The 17,290-nt window shown below is 32.9% G+C and overlaps 1 protein-coding gene across 1 annotated transcript; it reads right to left on the bottom strand.

Moving 5' to 3' along the window:
- Positions 1-11,893: 11,893 nt before the first annotated feature.
- LOC127088171 (polyadenylate-binding protein RBP47C) lies at positions 11,894-15,372 on the bottom strand. The gene is made up of 6 exons (XM_051029092.1): positions 14,811-15,372; positions 13,421-13,889; positions 13,081-13,136; positions 12,883-13,013; positions 12,675-12,771; positions 11,894-12,321 (listed from the first exon to the last, which is right to left on the bottom strand). Exons 1-6 carry the CDS (start codon positions 15,156-15,158, stop codon positions 12,157-12,159), a joined length of 1,266 nt encoding a protein of 421 aa, XP_050885049.1. The 5' UTR covers positions 15,159-15,372; the 3' UTR covers positions 11,894-12,156.
- Positions 15,373-17,290: the final 1,918 nt, after the last annotated feature.

Here is a 17,290-nt window from a genome sequence, read left to right as displayed (position 1 = left end):
TATTGTTGGCATTGATGACCAAAAACCAGTCTTAAGTAGAGAAGAAGTATGATGAGGCCGATAGAGGTCTAGAGAAGTATGGTTCATAGAAAAATGGTAAATAAAAGTCCTTCAAGAAATTAAGTGATGAGCTGGAGAGGTTGAGAAACGAGGTGAAGACCCTAAAGGAGGTTGTATTTTACTCAACTTATAAGGGTGCATCAAAAACCAAACTAGAGGAATATTGCATGGATGCCACCCTTTCCTTGGATTAAGGCTTCAAGAAAGAAAAAGATGAAGTATTACTTGTATACCCTGATCTAGATTTGGGAAACCTTTCCTTATTCAAGGTGATTGTAAACATGAACTTGGTTTATATGATGGTGGGAGATAAAGGAGATGAATTAATCATCCCTCCAAGATCAAGAGGCCACGCAACTAATTTTTTGATCAAATGTTGATCATGGTGATTTTGATGATGTCTCGGATGTTTGGTGGAATCTGGTTGCTTGATCATGGTTGCCCCTAGTGATATCTTTCTAGTTGTCCCTAATGATGGTGTTCATCCTGAATTTATTTCAAGCCTCATCAAGGAGACGATTCAAAATCCAAATGAAGCTTTAAAGTCAAAGATAATGTAATAAAGAACCTAAAGCTTCAAAGTTATGAAAGAGAGGAAGTATCAAAACTAGTCTGGTCGGTCTTGCACTTAGCGTAGTGTTTAAGTGACTAGAGTATTGTAAAAGTGTTAGAGTAACTCATAAGTTATTAAGATAAATCCCATACACTCACCGAACGTTTTTGAGTACCCTCTAATTTTTATAAAATCACCAGAAAATGTTGTACACAAGTAACTAGTTAATTACTAGCTCAAATAATCCTTTATGAGTATATTATACGCTAGATAATTTTTTAGTGCATTAGGACTAACCGATTATCTCGTTTGTAATGCCTCATAATCAATTTATAGAGCCTATAATCGATTAGTAACAGTGCCTTTTGAAAACTTTCTATATTTAAGTTACATAATCGATTATGTGATGTGCATAATCAATTATGTGATGTGCATACGATTATGAACATTAAAGCCCATTGATCATTTTCCCTTTTGAGCTATTTTTTCCTATATAAGGAGGGTGCCTTATCACTTCTATTCACACCAGATTTCAAATTTCAATCATCCTTTTATCATTCTAACCTCTTTCTCATTTATTTTCTTTCACTAAAAGTTACTTTATTGCCTTTTGTGAGTGAAATACAATTGTAAGGTTTTAAGTTGTACCAGTGTTCATATATTTTATCAAGAGTGTGATTCTCTTGAAGTGTTTCTCTTGTTTGTTTGTTGAGGTTATCTTGGTTAAACCTCTGTTTGGTTTTCGAGGTCAACTAGTTAAAATATCATTCTTGGTTCATGAATTTAGCATGTTAAAAGATTCATTTTGGTTTGAGGGATCAACCTGTTAAATTCTCTCAGCCTCTTATAAGAAGGTCAGTGGGCATAACCTATTAAAAGCTTAAATATATTATTTTAGTGGAACTATCGAGTAGAATTTCTTAAGGAGAGGTGTACACTAAAAGATCAGACGAACCTCTATAAATCCAAGTGCAATCTCTTTAAACTCCCTTTATTTACTTTCATTCATTTACTTTCCTTTACATTTATGTCTTTCCATTTTCCTAGGCTTTCGTCTTTGTTATTTAACTATACTAACACAAATTTCCATTATAAGTAATAAAATTAAATTAATTACGATTTTTGAATACCACAATTCACCTGTTGTACTTTGAGTCACTTATTCAATAAGTGGCATTGGAGCCTAATTCATGTTAAAGAATAATTGTCCTAGGAGGAAGGAAATGACTTCATGTGACTCACTAAACAAACCCCCATCTCTTAATAGAGAAGGGTATAGTATGTGGAAAGAAATAAAATGTTAATCTTCATTGAAGGGGTGGATTGTGGTATTAGGAATATTGTGAAAGAAAGTTCATTTGTTCCCACACATGAAGTAAATGGTGTTGTGGTGAACAAACATAAAGATAATTGGACCAAAGAGGAAATAGAAAAAGTGCAACACGATTTTAAAGCTAAAATGATCATCATTGTCGCTCTATGTCTTGATGAGTTTTTGCGTGTTTCTCACTATGGGATATACTCCAAGTTATGCATGAAGGAACTACTGAGGTAAAGCAGTAATGGTTGAGCACATTAACTCATGAGTATGAATTTTTCATAATAAAACCTAAAGAAAACATCAATTGTAAGTTTTAGATGCAATCTAAGAAGGGGTGAATTAGGTTCGTTGAACTTTTTTCATTTTAAGTGAAAGTTTCTTATTTTGTTGGAAGAAATTAATCAGTTTAGGAATGTTAAAGAATAAAGTGCTGAAAAATAAATGAGCAAAATGTAAAACACACTAGAGAATTATTCTGGTTCACCTTCTCCAAACGAAGGCTAACCTAATCCCTATATTCCCTTAGAGGATTTTCACTATGTTTAGAATTTTTTGTACAAGTCTCACACCAAAACCTCTTTTACAATCTTCTAACACAGACACCAGAAAGAACACTACTTTCTAAAGACAACTACTTTTCACCACACAATTTGATGAACAATTAATACACCACACTTTTCAGAGAACTTTGAAGAATTTATTGATGGCTTGATTTCCAATTTCACACTTGAAATATGAACTTCTCTTTCTTATAACACAATTCAGAATAATAATACTTGAATGCTTAGATTATGTTTTGAAACTTTTAGGATATGTGAAAGTATAAAAAGTTTCAAAACTTTTGAAAAAAGATAAACTCTTAAAAATTATTAGAATTGTGTAGAAAAATGATTTGAAAGAGGTGAGATTTTTTTCCTGATATAAAGTGTGTTATATACACTCATAGAAACCTTTTTGAATAGAGGAAATACTTTGAAAAGGTTCTATGAAGCATTGATATGCCTTACGTTAATGGTGTTTCATGAAAAGTTGCATTTTTACATGTGGTAATCGATGACCACATTGGTGTAATCGATTACCATCACCCAACGTATAAACAATTTCAAAATTTCAAAATGGAAATCGATTACCATGGGGGTGTATTCGATTACCAATATTATTCTTTTGAAAAACCATACCTTCTGTAGCTTTTCTTTAATAGTTTCAATGCACAATCTTTGAAAGCATTTAAGATGCAGTTTGAATGCACAAGTTTTGCTTCAATAGTTTCAATAATGAGCTTTTCTTTAATGTACAATTCTGAGCTTTCAAAGTGATATATAGAATGAATTGTGATATGTACCTATAAGAGGATGATTATTGTAATTCTTCCATTTGTTTTCCATTTATCACTCTTCATGATATCTTCATATTTTTCTTCTTTGAGATTTAATTATCTTCATCAAAACCAAGCCAAGCTAGAAGAGATCTTCTTTATAATCTCCCCATTTTTGAAGATGAAAAATAATATATTTTTGGTTTTTTTGATCTAGTTAAAAAGTTCCCTCTTAATTGTATAACTCCGCCTTAATTTCTTAATATTGTAATCATTGTTATTATAAAAACTTGGAAGTTTGATTGAAACAAAAACACAACACAACTTTTTCTCCCCCTTTTGACATTATCAAAACAAAGGAAAAAAAAGAGGCACGGAAAATAGAAACATACAGAGAGCCAGCCAATCATACATTCAACATAATCACCATACATTCACCAAGAAAATAGTATTCCAAACATAATGTAATACCAAGACATAAAAGAGTACAAACATACAAAATGAGCATTGAAAGCATACAAGGACTAATATGAAAAAGTTTGAAAGAAAATGCAAAGAAAATAATGCTAAGACATAAAAAATATGGAATCTTATCTACTCCTCAAAGTTCTCTTCTCCAAGTCCTTCAAGTTGTTTCAGCCTATAGGATATGCCTTCCAAGTAACTGTGAAACTAATCAAATCTCTAAGTCATGTAGCTTGGCATATCTGTCATATAGCCTTGCATATGCCGAAGCCGATCCGTGATTATCTAGTTGATAATGGTGGTTGAAGGTTCAGAAACGTGTTTAAAAGGACCAACAAATGTAGAAGGGGAAGAGGATGAAGGTTTCATGTTATTATCCAAATATACTCTCATTTTGCTCAAAATTCCTCTGTCAATTAGATTCTCAAATTCATTAATTTTCATTCTTACTTCTCCCCACAAATAAACATTGTAGAACTTAAGAATCCCCTAGTGATCTCTCGGGCATAAGGTGTCTTATTAGTTTTCCCTCTAGATATGAACATGTTAACCTTCACAATATATGCCCAATTTAAGGGAATGTTGTTTTTCAATGCAAATAGGATTTGGAGCTCAATTTCACTTATTTGAGAGTATTTGAAAGCTTTAGGAAAAATGACATAGACTAAAAAGTAGTGGAGAATCCTATCATATAAAAACATATTACCAACAACAAGGGTGTTTCTGTTACTAGAAGCACATTGGTTCAGCCTTTGTTTCTTGTTCATAATTTATTCCTCAATCAAACAACGCAAAGATAAATAAAAGGATTTATTGTTAAATCCTTCTCATTTACAGTGTGTGTCAGGGTAAATTATGGCACCCTCAATATGAAGATCAATAAATGAGCATATTTGAGTAGTAGACATACTAGTATTTACCCCTTGACCTAAGAACACAATCTTTCACCTTAATTCTAGATTGCAATAAAATGCTCTAACCAAGTCAGGATAATAATCTCCATAGAAATCAACAAATTTCTCTAGCCCAAGTGTCTTAATCAAAGTAGGAAAGGAGAAACCAGAGAAATCAGAGAGTTTACCATATTTTAAAGTAACAACCTTTTGTCATAAAATTTGATTTTGAACCGGTCCATTTGCTCAAGAGTTACCTTTAATCTTGGTAGGTCTAGAGAGTTTGAGTTTGGCCTTTGTTTGGGACATCTTCATGCTGATGGATTCTTGGTATTGATGTTTCTTGTGGGATTCAGGATGATTTTGGAAAGTGGGGTGTTTAGGGTTTTAGAATTTAGGGTTTTATGAAGGTGTGGTAGTGATGAGAGAGGTATACGTGTGATATGAGATTGAAAAATTAATGTTTGTACATAGTTGCTGAGAATGGGAGGCCGAGAATGCCATTATGAGTACTTTAACATAGAATAAAAAAGAAGTGGATGCTCACGGTTCTCTTATTTCACATCCTCCCAAGGAAATTGGTAAATCTACACCTTCATATGGACGCGTAGAAGAATGGTTTAATGCTAGGAGGCTATGGCCTTCGCGCAACCTTAGATCTTGCTTTCTTAAGGCATATCTTAGAAAGCGCTTTCCACAAAAGCGCTGTCTAAGGTCTAATTAAAATTAAATTTCAGACTTCTATTTTCGTTCACAGTTCTTTTTGTTTTCCCTCCTGCGATTAAACCCCTCCAGCGAACCCTAACAGCGAACGAGAATACATTGTAATCATTCGGTTTCAATACCAGAAAGTGTTTGAAGAATCGGTTTCAGAACGTCATTTCTACTGCGGTATGTTCTTCATTTCTGCATTTTTAACTCATTCAATTCGAATAAACTGATTCTATTTCATTTCTTTCTTTTCTGTTCAAAGCTTGAATTAGGTTTCCAATCGTCCCCGATTTGGTTCTGCTTCTCGTTTCGTGATCGATCGACGACTGTGGTTTAGGTTTAGGGTATAGATTTCACCATGTCAGATTCCGATTCTTCCTCTTATGGCGGCGAATACAAAAACCTCAAACAAATTAGTCGCGAGAGTAAGTTCTTTTTCCTTTTGTTGGTATGATTGTTGAACTTGTTCCGTTTATTTCTTCTCTTAATTTTTTTGTTGCTTCCGGTTGTAAGCGAATGCTATACAGTGTATGCTCATGGTTTGATTTTGAGTTCGGCATTATTAACTTCACTTTGCTCTTCACACATTGGTTCTGGTTTTACTGAACACTAGTATAATTTGTGTTTTGGTGCTTGTAATTTTTATTTGGTTTCGGAGTTTTATTAGTTAAACTAGAAGATATGTGAAAATCTGAGTCATGCTAGTGTCTCAAAACGTGAGCCGTTCCGACAGCAGTGGCTCCGGCCTGGCTCTCTGTAATGCTAAACCACGGATTTGATTGCTAATTAAGCAGAAAATTTTAAGTTATGCCGATTAGAATCTTCTAACATAGTCCAGGATCAGAGTTTGCAATATTTAGTGTCCTCCCTTTTCTAGTTCAGGATGATTTTTTCTTCTTCTCTATTACACTAATGAATATTCTCTTCGCCAATTCTGCAAGTAATATTTGGTTAGTTCTAGTTGTGGATACCATGTTCTGCCATATTGAATGGAGAAGTTATCTGAGGATATATTGCAATAGACATGTTTCAGAAATAGACAATGTGTTAGAGTAATGTGTCTTGTTATAACACTTCTTTGATGATGTTAAATATAGGAACCATTTGCAGATGGTATGTTTAAGGAGTTTTCCATCTCTTTGAAACTCCAAAATTTTTGACACCTTATTGGCTGTATGTTCTGAATTCCTTTTGCTTGACTCCGTAACTTGCCCATATTCCTCTCTGCAATTAGAATTTGGACTAAAGACTTCTTTGTGATGCACACCTAGAAGCAAAGTTCTGGTTCCCAACAGTATTGCCCACTTTCTTTATTCCTGCTAGTCTACTTTGAAAGTCCTTGCTCCCCATGTAAATTTTTTCATTTAAACTTCACAACTAAATATGTTCAATTGAATCAACAACAACAACAACAACCAAGTCTTATCCCACTAAAGTGGGGTCGCCTACATGGATCAAATTACGCCATAATGTTCTATCAATGACCATGTTTCTATTTGATCAATGTCATAGAGATTCAACAAAGCTTTACGCTAACTGTCGACTGCCTATCTCAACACTCTTCTTTTATCCGGACTTGAGACCGCTATGCATAACAAAAGCTAACATAGACAAGATTAGTATTAAACATGACAAGAAGACGGCCACACGATGGATTAGAGAAACTCATGAAAAGAAAGAAACTTGATGCCGTGATAACACCTTTTTCATCCTTTAGTAGTATACTCGCTATTGGAGGTTATCCTGGAGTGATTGTTCCAGCAGGATATGAAAAGGGTATATCATTTGGAATTTACTTTGGAGGTTTGAAAGATTTAGAGCCAAAGTTGATTGAAATTGCTTATTCATTTGAGCAAGCAGCCCTTCCAAAATTAGACGTTTGAAGTAGTAATGCTTTACGGCTAAAAATTAAAATAAAAGGTGGAACTTTGACAGAATACTGGAGTGAGTTTTGTATGACTAATAATGTGTTTTTTTATAAGAAAAATATGTAATTTAAATAAGATTTTTTTGTTGTTGATAATTTAGGCTTTCTTACTGTTGATAAATGGTTTAAACTCAATATTATTTTATGAATATTGTAATTCATCTATTATAATTATTTTCCAAGTTACCATCTAACATTTGCCTAATCATTACAGTGGACATTGGTTGTTGCTCGCAATCAATCCTATCCGAGAAATTGTGTATTATCTTGACTCGTTAGGAAATGATTGGACAACATACCTGGATATGAAGGTCCTAATTGACACGTAAGTGAGAATGTTCAAAATTTTTCTTAGTTTATGTGAATTGTTCTAATTGCTTCATTTTTATTTTATTAGCGTCCTACAAGCTTTTCGGGCCCAACGAGATATTCAAACCTCAAGGAGGGGCGCCAACTCCATTACATGGATTAAAGTGGCGGTATATTTTTAATTACCATATTTTTTATTATATTAGTGATGACACTTGATAAAACTTAGGATTTATAATCCATATTTTTTTTTTCATATGTAGTGTCCTCAACAATGTAATCAAATAGATTGCGGGTATTTCATGTTGAGGTTTATGCGAGATACTCTTGCTTTGGGCAGATTAAAGATTCCCACCGATGTATGTATTTCTAACTTATGAGTTATTTTTATATTTACACATATCTCATATAATTAAATAGTTGGAATTAATTCAAAATATGTTATATTATTATGTAGTACTTTGATGAATTCAAGTGTGCATTTTATACAAAGGATCAAGTGGACGAAATCAAAGAGGAGTGGTGTCAATTCATGATAAAGCTCAATGTTTGTTCATAAATTTGTGTAATTAATGTGTACATTTGTAGTATATGTTATGACTTGTAAATGTGTATATAAATTTGTATATATTTTGATACATTTAAGGCAAAATTGGTTTGAATTGGTATATATATATATTTGTTAGCCAAAAATTGGTAGAAAAAAGGCCAAAATGGCATATATAAAATGTGATAATTGTCTGTCAAAATCTGGTTGAAAACAGGTAGAAATTCTGGTTTATAAACCTGGAAAAAATGTGGTTTAAAACAAAAGCTTCAAAAATTTTCGTATACCTTAGACAGCGCTTTTGTAAAAAGCGCTGTCTAAGGGGGGGATTAGAAAGCGCTTTAGGCAAAAGCGCTGTCTAAGGGGGGCTTAGACAGCGCTTTTTGAAAAGTGCTGTCTAAGGTATACCTAAAAAAATTAAAATAGGAGGGTCTTAGAAAGCGCTTTTGGCCAAAGCGCTGTCTAAGGGGGAGGGCTTAGACAGCACTTTTAAGATTTAAAAAAGCGCTGTCTAAACCTTTAGCATCGGAGGTTTAGACAGCGCTTTAAAGCGCTGTCTAAGGCTAAAAAAAGCGCTGTCTAAGGTCTTGTTTGTTGTAGTGGGAGTGATTAACGATGGTTGCGGTAATGATCAACATAAGCATTGTGTTAGAATTTCCACACACCTTCTTGTAGTCTTGGATCCCTAATATTGGTCTGTCACTCTTTTGGATCTCAATTAGCGATGTTGATTTGAGAGAACCTTGTTGTGGAGATTCTTCCCTCTTAACTATATCTCTAATGATTACATATTGGTGAAGGTTAAATGTGATTTGGAATTGAAGGACTCTGAAGTATTTTTAGAAACGAGATCTGAAGCTACTTCCATCTTAGTGCAGATGCTAAAACAATTGAGGCTTGGATCAGAAGAGATCTAATTAAATTAGAAGAAATATAATTGTGGATATTCAAAAGAATCAAAAGTCAATTTCCACAGACATTGCCATAAATTTCTCTAGGAACTAGAATTGTTGGTGTAGATTCTTAATGTAGTTGTGTAGATCTCCAATGCAGTTGCACGAGATGGACCTGCAAGACTATCACTCAAATGCCCAAGACTTCAATTGGAACATTCCTCATGGTTTATCCATTTTGACTTCTCAATTTGATGAAAATATTTTAATGATCAATTTGTCATTTGAATATACTACTACTGATGAACTCATTTGGACATGATCTGCAAATAGTGATTTATCTTTTTAAAATGCCTACAATTGTATCAGGAGGTGTCATATTGAGCTTTCTTTGACAAAATTCATTTGACATCCCTGCACACCTCTTTCTAAGTCATTAGTGACTTGAAAGATGACATATAATATTATTGCAACATAAGACAACTAACTTAAAGGGAATGCATATGGTTTCGAGGTGCTTTCTCTACAATCATGGTGTGAAAATTGTGCACTATTTATGTAATGGTATATTTGCAAGTAATATACGAAAGACCATACAATGTCCACCAAGAGCAAGTGGGTAATGCCCATCACCCAAAGCATGGCCTTTAGCCACAATTCGTTTCAATGTTCGTGCATTTATCATAATAAGTGCTCTTTGACTGGATTACTCGCCCACTTGCAAAAATATTGGGAGTGACATATCCACCCTCAGGAACGACATAAAAGGTCGTCAAAGGTTAGAGACACATTTTCCAGAAGAATGAGGGAATAATCACACATACCCCACACGCTCATGAAAGCGAGTACTACTTTCTTAGAGCCTAAAATCCAAGCCGAAGAAACTCCTATAAATTTCTCAACCCTGAGGTTGAGAAAGACATTCAATTCCACTCGTAAATACTAGTATACAAAACTTGTCACCTCCCCGCATGAGCTTACTCTAACACTACAATAACCCTAAAAATCTCTAACAACCCTATGTCACAAGAGGCTGTCACATATTAACAAGTACATCATATTTTTTAGATGCAGGTACACCTTACTTTTTTGGCAATGATGAAATAATTGTTTGGCTTAAACATTGATAAAAACTAGTTATGAAATATTATTCAAACTTGTTAATAGACGTTGAAGCTCACAAATTTGAAATTTGATCATGACTCTCATCATAATCATTCTTTGGAAAACTTGGCACACAAAAAGTTATATCAGATTTCAAAATGATAAAATTGACTTTGATAGAGACATTTTTCACGTTAAACAGTTGGTCTATATGTCATTTAATTCTTTCAGAGGACACATGAATTCGATGATTCATGAACTTGCAATTAATTAATTTGACATCAAATGCCGATCTCCTTCCACACCTAGAATCATACAAATTAATTGATCTTTTTCTAATCATAATTGGATTAAATAAAACACAAAGGAAATTTTAAGAGTAAACCCTAAAACATAACTGATGGTGACATATTTAAAAATAATTTAGAAACATTACTAGGAACTTTCTTTTAAGTTAGATTGTATAGAATATTATTTAATTGAATTTTGCACTTTCTTTTAAGTTAGATCGTATAGAATGTTATTTATATCGAATATGCTTACAAGAGAAAATTAATATATTTTTTATTTGAAACCGATTCAATGTTGGTCATTCGCGTATTTTTAATGTGAATATTATTCTTTTTTTAATTAAATTGAAAAATACTTTAATTCCTTTAAATATATTTTTAAGAGATTTAAAATATATTTAAGAGAGAAAAATGATGTGAATATAGATTAATTAATTCAGATTTTTTTGTTAATAGTTAAATTCACTTTTTATTTATGTTTTTGAATATTTTTTTAAGAATATGTTAGGTATATTTAACTATGGTTTGTGCCAACTCTCTAATGAGTTAGATTTTATACCTCATACCTCATACTTTTTAATTTTTCCTTTTTAAAACAATATATTCATAAATATTTTTGTGATATGTATTTGATATAAAATATATTTATATTTGATATAAAATATATTTAGATGTATCTTTAGTTTCTAATATTAAAAAAAATAATAACCGAAACTTTTTTAAATAAATTCATCCATTATAATTCTCCGATTGGAAGAACTAATTTCGGTAGTTGCACACAGTATATACACAATTTATTTAGAAAAATTAAATAAAAGTGTTCTCATTTTCTACCTACTACGCTGTCTTTAAAAACGTTCTCTTTTGAATTACCTTTTAAAGCTCTAATTTCAAAAGCATTTTAAAGGGGAGAAATCTTTAATAGATTAGATCTAACTTAATGCTAGTTTCCAGCAAAAAAGTAATACCGTTACTACTAAGCAGTGCTGCTATCTCTATTTGTATATCCATTATCCTTCGAAACTGTTATTTCCTTACTGGCAAAAGTAGCATAAAAGCAACTATATACGTACATGCACACAGACACACAGCCACGTAAGTTATTTTTATAAACATAAGTTAAACACAACTTTTTTAAAAAGCAACATCATGCACGTTATGAGAGTTAAATGTTCTGTTTATATAATAAAAAAACTTTAGAAGACAAATTTGGTACAGTTAAATATCAGCATAAGCAAGTTTGTCTCTTGAAACAGTTTTAGTTTCAAACCATGTAGCAATGCCAAATCAAATCAAGTACTTAAATCATAAAATGTGTTGAAAGTGCCAAGCAATTTTGGTCAAAATCATATTATATTAGTTAAACCATGATAGCACCAGAGGAAAATTAGAACTTTCAAGATCATGTAGATCATCAAAGTGAATGAACTTTCAAGCATAAACAGAGGAAATGAAGGAAAACAAACTTTGAATCGCATGCAGTTAAAATATTGGCACAGAAGAAATGCAAAGGACTTCTCAATTTCAGGCAATATTAGCTAGTGCAGGCATTCATAGAGATAATTATTCTAATAAACAAGTTTTTAAGTTTCTCATTACTCCTACGAGTCTAAACGAATGATTAATTGAATTCCTACCGTGCTACCCCAGGTTAACAAAATTCAACTCCACTCCACAATTAGGAGGGATTCAAGCAAGTTACAAGGGAGAAAAGTTCATTTTTCTCGTTCAAACATGTTGTGAGTACTACTTCTGCATTGCAGTTTTTTTAGCTTACTTGCTGTTGATGTCCTCCATAAATGGGGTAAGCCCCATAAGCAGCAGCATACATGCCCGGGTCATGAGGGTGCGGCAAAGCATATCCATAACCATCATAGACAGGTCCTCCCCCGTAATAGGCCCCATTCCAGGGACTACCAAAATCCATTCTATGCTGCTATCCAAAGAGATGTGTCAGTTGAGATAGGATAGAATAATCATAATGCAATTAATGATGGACAGCAAAAAGACAATCTGGTATTTCATAAGATGCTATTTTAAAAATAAATTACAGACATAACATCATTGAATGAGCTATGCTATAGTATTCACTCTTTTGTAGTTATTATTAGGTTCTTCATTTGATCATGACATTTCATAGATGAACTATATGATTCTGAATTGAAAATGAAATACCACGAGTATGTGTATCCGGTACAGGTATGTATCTGACCACCAGTACTTCACAATTTTAAAAGTAGCCGTGCTTCGGAGGTGGGTCTAAAGAGTATGGTCAAGAATGATTACCTGCTTATTTGCCGGATTGCGGCCCCAAGAAAGGCGAACAGTTTGCTTGCCAACTGTTGCACCATTTAGCTTTTGCAATGCCTCTTCTGCATTATTTCTGCAGATTATTTAGAATGATTAGTTAGTGCACACACATAGAGAGAGGGAAAAAAACCATGTTACATCTTATCACACGGAGATTTGAAAATGGATATAAAGTAAACTTTACCTGTTGGCAAATTGTACAAAACCACATCCTTTTCCAACAGGTATCTTAACAGAGACTATCTCACCATACTGGGAGAATGGTTGTCTAAGATCTTCAGCAGTAGCACTAGGGTCAAGTCCTCCAACAAATATCTATAATGACCATCCGGTGGAAATTAGTGATAAATTAATTTTTCTAAAAAAAAAGCTGAAAACTTACAGTTGTATTTGTAGAATCGCCTTCAGATTGGTTGGATGTGGCATTTGAGTGGCCTCCTATACAAAGAAACAAACTAAATCAATACCCACCAAGTAGGGATATTCCAGACTTTCCCGGCAGCATGTAGTTGAAACCAAATGCAAATGTTAAATTTGATAGACATGAAAAAACAAGGCATAAAAATGCAATTCCACTCGTTACAACGAAGCAGAAAAAAACAATATTAAAGAAGAAAAAGTGTTTAAAAGTGTAGTCTTTGAATTGAATGTAAACCGTTTTTCTCGTCTTCTTTTTGAAGAGTAAAAATTTCAGATATGAGGTGCTATATGAGTTGCCTTACCTTGTTGATAGCCAGAGGATTTTCTAGGAGTTGCAGCACCAATTCGCATAGGCCTACTAGAACAATAAACACCATTCATTTCACTCAAGGCCTTAGACCTCTCATTATCATCTCCAAACCTGACGAAACCATAACCCTTTGAACGGCCGGTATTGGCATCAAAAACAACTTTTGCAGCTTTAACAGAAGGGTACTTATTAGAAAAAATTTCAAGCAATGTGCTATCTGTAACATCTGCAGCTAAATCTCCTACAAAAAGAGAAAGATCAGGGACATTATCTGATCGTTTGTGATCTCCTGTGCTAAATGTTGCCCAGTTAAGGCGAAAAGGTTGGTCTGTGTTAGGCATCAACATCCCAGCATAATTCACTAAAACATTCTCAGCGATCACATGTGAATGAAATTCCACAAATCCATAACCCTCCGGTTGACCAGTTTGCTTATTCCGAATAACCTTAATTGAGAAAATCTGCAAGAAAAAAATGCATGACAATTATATGCAATAGCTTGCTCATCTCAAACAAAATGAGAATCTCATGAACTGATTTTCTATGACAACTAAGTGTATATTTTTATGATTCTAAAGTGTAGCTCCTATACAGTAATCACTCTGATACTGTCATTCTCACCCACGAATACAAACATACATAAAGCTTTCAAAATTCAGATTATAAGCATAGTATTTTTCACAAAAGAAAAATGGCAACAAAAAAAAAACAATGATGTCACTTTTTTTTAGTTAAACCTGCAACAAACAACTGTACCTGAAACCTTCACCACTTAAGCCCAAGTCAAAAGGGTAAAAAACTTCAACCTTCTCCTTAATCTTAAACTGTTAGTAGTTCAATCAAGATTTTAAATAAAAGCTGTCGCGTAAAGGCGATTTTTTGGTCCGGTGCTGCGATACTGATTTCAGTAGTTTTCGCAGTCTGAATTAAGCACAATTTGTTTTTTATCACAAAAAAGGTATCAATATCGATACCGTTTGTCGCGGTAGTTTTCGCACATACAGTTTTTGAATCCAATTATACAAAACAAAAACTTTTATCACACTGATTATGAATTCAGACATTTCAATTAATCAATCTTAAATTTTGAAGTTAACAATTATATAGAAAAGAAAGAAAAAAAAAAGGTTTCATTCGTTCTGAGTTGGACAGAAAACCCAAATGAAGCAACAACGAAGGCTTTAAGTATAAACGACAAACAAATTACCAACATCGTGTATTTTCCCTAACTTTACAATCAATAACATCAATATCAAAAGACATAAAGTAGCAAAAACCAAAAAGTACAATTTAATGTTCATAAAAATCAACAAAAACCAAAAAAAAATTAAAAATTAAAAAACGCAAAAACAAAAAGTACAAAAACAAAAGAAAGAAAATACCTCGCCGTTAGAAGCGAAACACCGGTGAAGATAATTCTCATCCATCCAATGCTGCAAATCACCGACCCAGATCGTCTTATTCTCAGCAACACTAGATCCTTGATGCACGTGAGGCACGTGTTGCTGATAGTGATGATAAGGCACATAATGATGCGGTGGCGGTGCATAATGTTGCGGCGGTAACATATGGTGCGGCATTACCATTGCCGCCGGCGGGTATTGCATCGGAACCCACTGTTGATGTGGCGGCGGAACTGTAATCGAATGCGGCGGCGTTTTCGGTGGCCGTTGTGGAGTTTGATTACTCTGTTCGGTCGGTTTCGATTCAGAACCGGTTGTTGATTGCATCTTCAAGGTTAATAAATTACTTATTACACCCTCTCTCTCTCTAAGAGGCAAATTCGTTTTGGTTTCGATGAATGAAGAATAAGAATGATGAATTTGTGAGTGTGAGGAGATTGCGGCGAGGGTATAAGAGGGTTATTAGATTACGAGGTTGTGGTTTGAACCGTTGGATTAAATGATGGGATTAGATGTAAACCGTTGGATCTAATAATAAGGGATATGCGTAACACTATTTAAGTAGGAGTAGCAGTAGTAATATTGTAATCCTAATCAAGAATCCGCCGCCACCTCTTTCTTTTCATTCACTCAGTTATTTGCGGATTTTTTCTCTGTTTTTTTACTTCATTCGTGTGTGTTGGCACGTAAGCGGTAATATCGCTTTCTTTACCGCTGCATGCTGTTTTTACTATATAGAGAATCCTCTATTCTAGGATAAATCATAAATGACTCACTATTTCACTTTATTATTATTTTTATTGTTACAGAGTACAATTATTAAATTTGCCTAAAAAAAGTGGAACTAGTAAATTAATGTTAAAAAATATGATGTTTATAAAATTAAATAATAATAATAAAATTTATTGTCCAATAATATATTAGGATGGTTGAGTTAAATTTTATAATAAATATATGAAATAAAAGATATTGATTTGATAGTGTAATTAATAGTATTAATTAGAAAATATAATTATAATAAATAATTAATATTGCATGAAAATTAAAATGATTTATTTTGTAGAAATGATGTTTCTACCTAAAAAATTTATGTTAACTACTATCAGTATTTTTTATTTTATTTTAGAATGTAGGTAAGATTTATATAGAAAATAAAAGAAAATGAAGATATTAAGGTTTTGGTATATAATGATACGTTGAGATCGTATGTTATTCGAATCAATTTAAATAGATAAAATATAAATTTATAGTTGTTTATTTTGAGATAGTACAAAATAAAATAATATTTAAGATTAAATTAGAGATTGAAAATATTTTTTTTAAATGAGTCACTTCCCCAACTTGACGAGACAATTAATTAAAAGAAATTTTCAAACTTTCCCTAACATTAGAGAGAAAGAACACTTTCAACAATTAATAAATATTTTTCATAAAATCAATTAAATAATAGTAGTTTTATATAAATTAATTATTTAATATAAATTTAATAACTAAAGGAATATAAAATCGAAGTCTATGATGGTGGAATCAACTTTACATATTTTGTTGTTTCTTTTAAAAAACAAGAAAAAATGTAGTAGTGATTCCCACATCCCAATTCAAAATAACTTAATAATGGCTTTGGGGGAGATAATTTTACTTGACATTTTTTTTTTAATTAACATCACATAACATTGATTTGACCATAAATATTCTTTGATTAGAAGAATTTGTTGGACTTTTGTAATATATGTGGACCGGGTTTTTTTAATCCAATAAAAAACTCATTTTTTTAATATTTTAAGTTTGCATGCATTATCTATTATGGAGTTTGCGGAAAAATATGTTATATGTAGATATTCTTTACGATAATCACATCCTTGAACACGAACAAGTACAACACCACATCAATAGAGTTAAATTCTCATAGATATTTTTCACTCTCTTAATACTAAGATAGCTTTTAAATAAAAAGTATACTTGGATAATTTTATTAGACCATAAAAGACAACCCATGATAAAAACGAGTTATGTACAACAAGACTAGACTCCATTGCCTGACTAGGGTTGGTCGCCCATTTAGGCTTAGTTGCCCATATTGGCTTTGTCACCCATTTGTGCCCTGATCGCCCAAATGTAGGCTTTGATGCCTGAGGTATCAACAATCCATTTCATTGGTCAAATGTGGACTATCAGGTGTTACTCAAAGGAAAATCTCATCTCCTACAATTTAGGGTAGAATGAGTATTTCACTACTCCTATACTCATGATCATGGAATGAGGAAACTATGGCTTTCTAGCCCAAGACCAATGAGTCCCCTATGAGCGCCTAAATTCCAGGGTTGAGGAGGACATTTACGCTGAAACTAAATACACAAAGTTCCTCGTCTCTTTAAGTGAGTTAACTCTAAACCCCACAAACTACCTTAAAGCCTCTAACAACCCTTAATCGCTAGGGGTTGTCACGTATATGTACTTTA

This window comes from Lathyrus oleraceus, chromosome 5, assembly GCF_024323335.1.
Source record: "Lathyrus oleraceus cultivar Zhongwan6 chromosome 5, CAAS_Psat_ZW6_1.0, whole genome shotgun sequence".
Taxonomy (NCBI): Eukaryota; Viridiplantae; Streptophyta; class Magnoliopsida; order Fabales; family Fabaceae; genus Lathyrus; species Lathyrus oleraceus.
This window is presented reverse-complemented; position numbering and strand designations above follow the sequence as displayed.

Bases quoted from the DNA above. Each gene is read 5' to 3' on its own strand.
- LOC127088171 (XM_051029092.1), bottom strand. From the start codon at position 15,158: ATGCAATCAACAACCGGTTCTGAATCGAAACCGACCGAACAGAGTAAT. The intron at 13,014-13,080 runs GTAAGTTTTCAG...TGGTCATTATAG, and splicing joins GCGATTCTACAAATACAACT to ATATTTGTTGGAGGACTTGA. The intron at 12,772-12,882 runs GTAAAGTTTACT...AATAATCTGCAG, and splicing joins TTTGTACAATTTGCCAACAG to AAATAATGCAGAAGAGGCAT.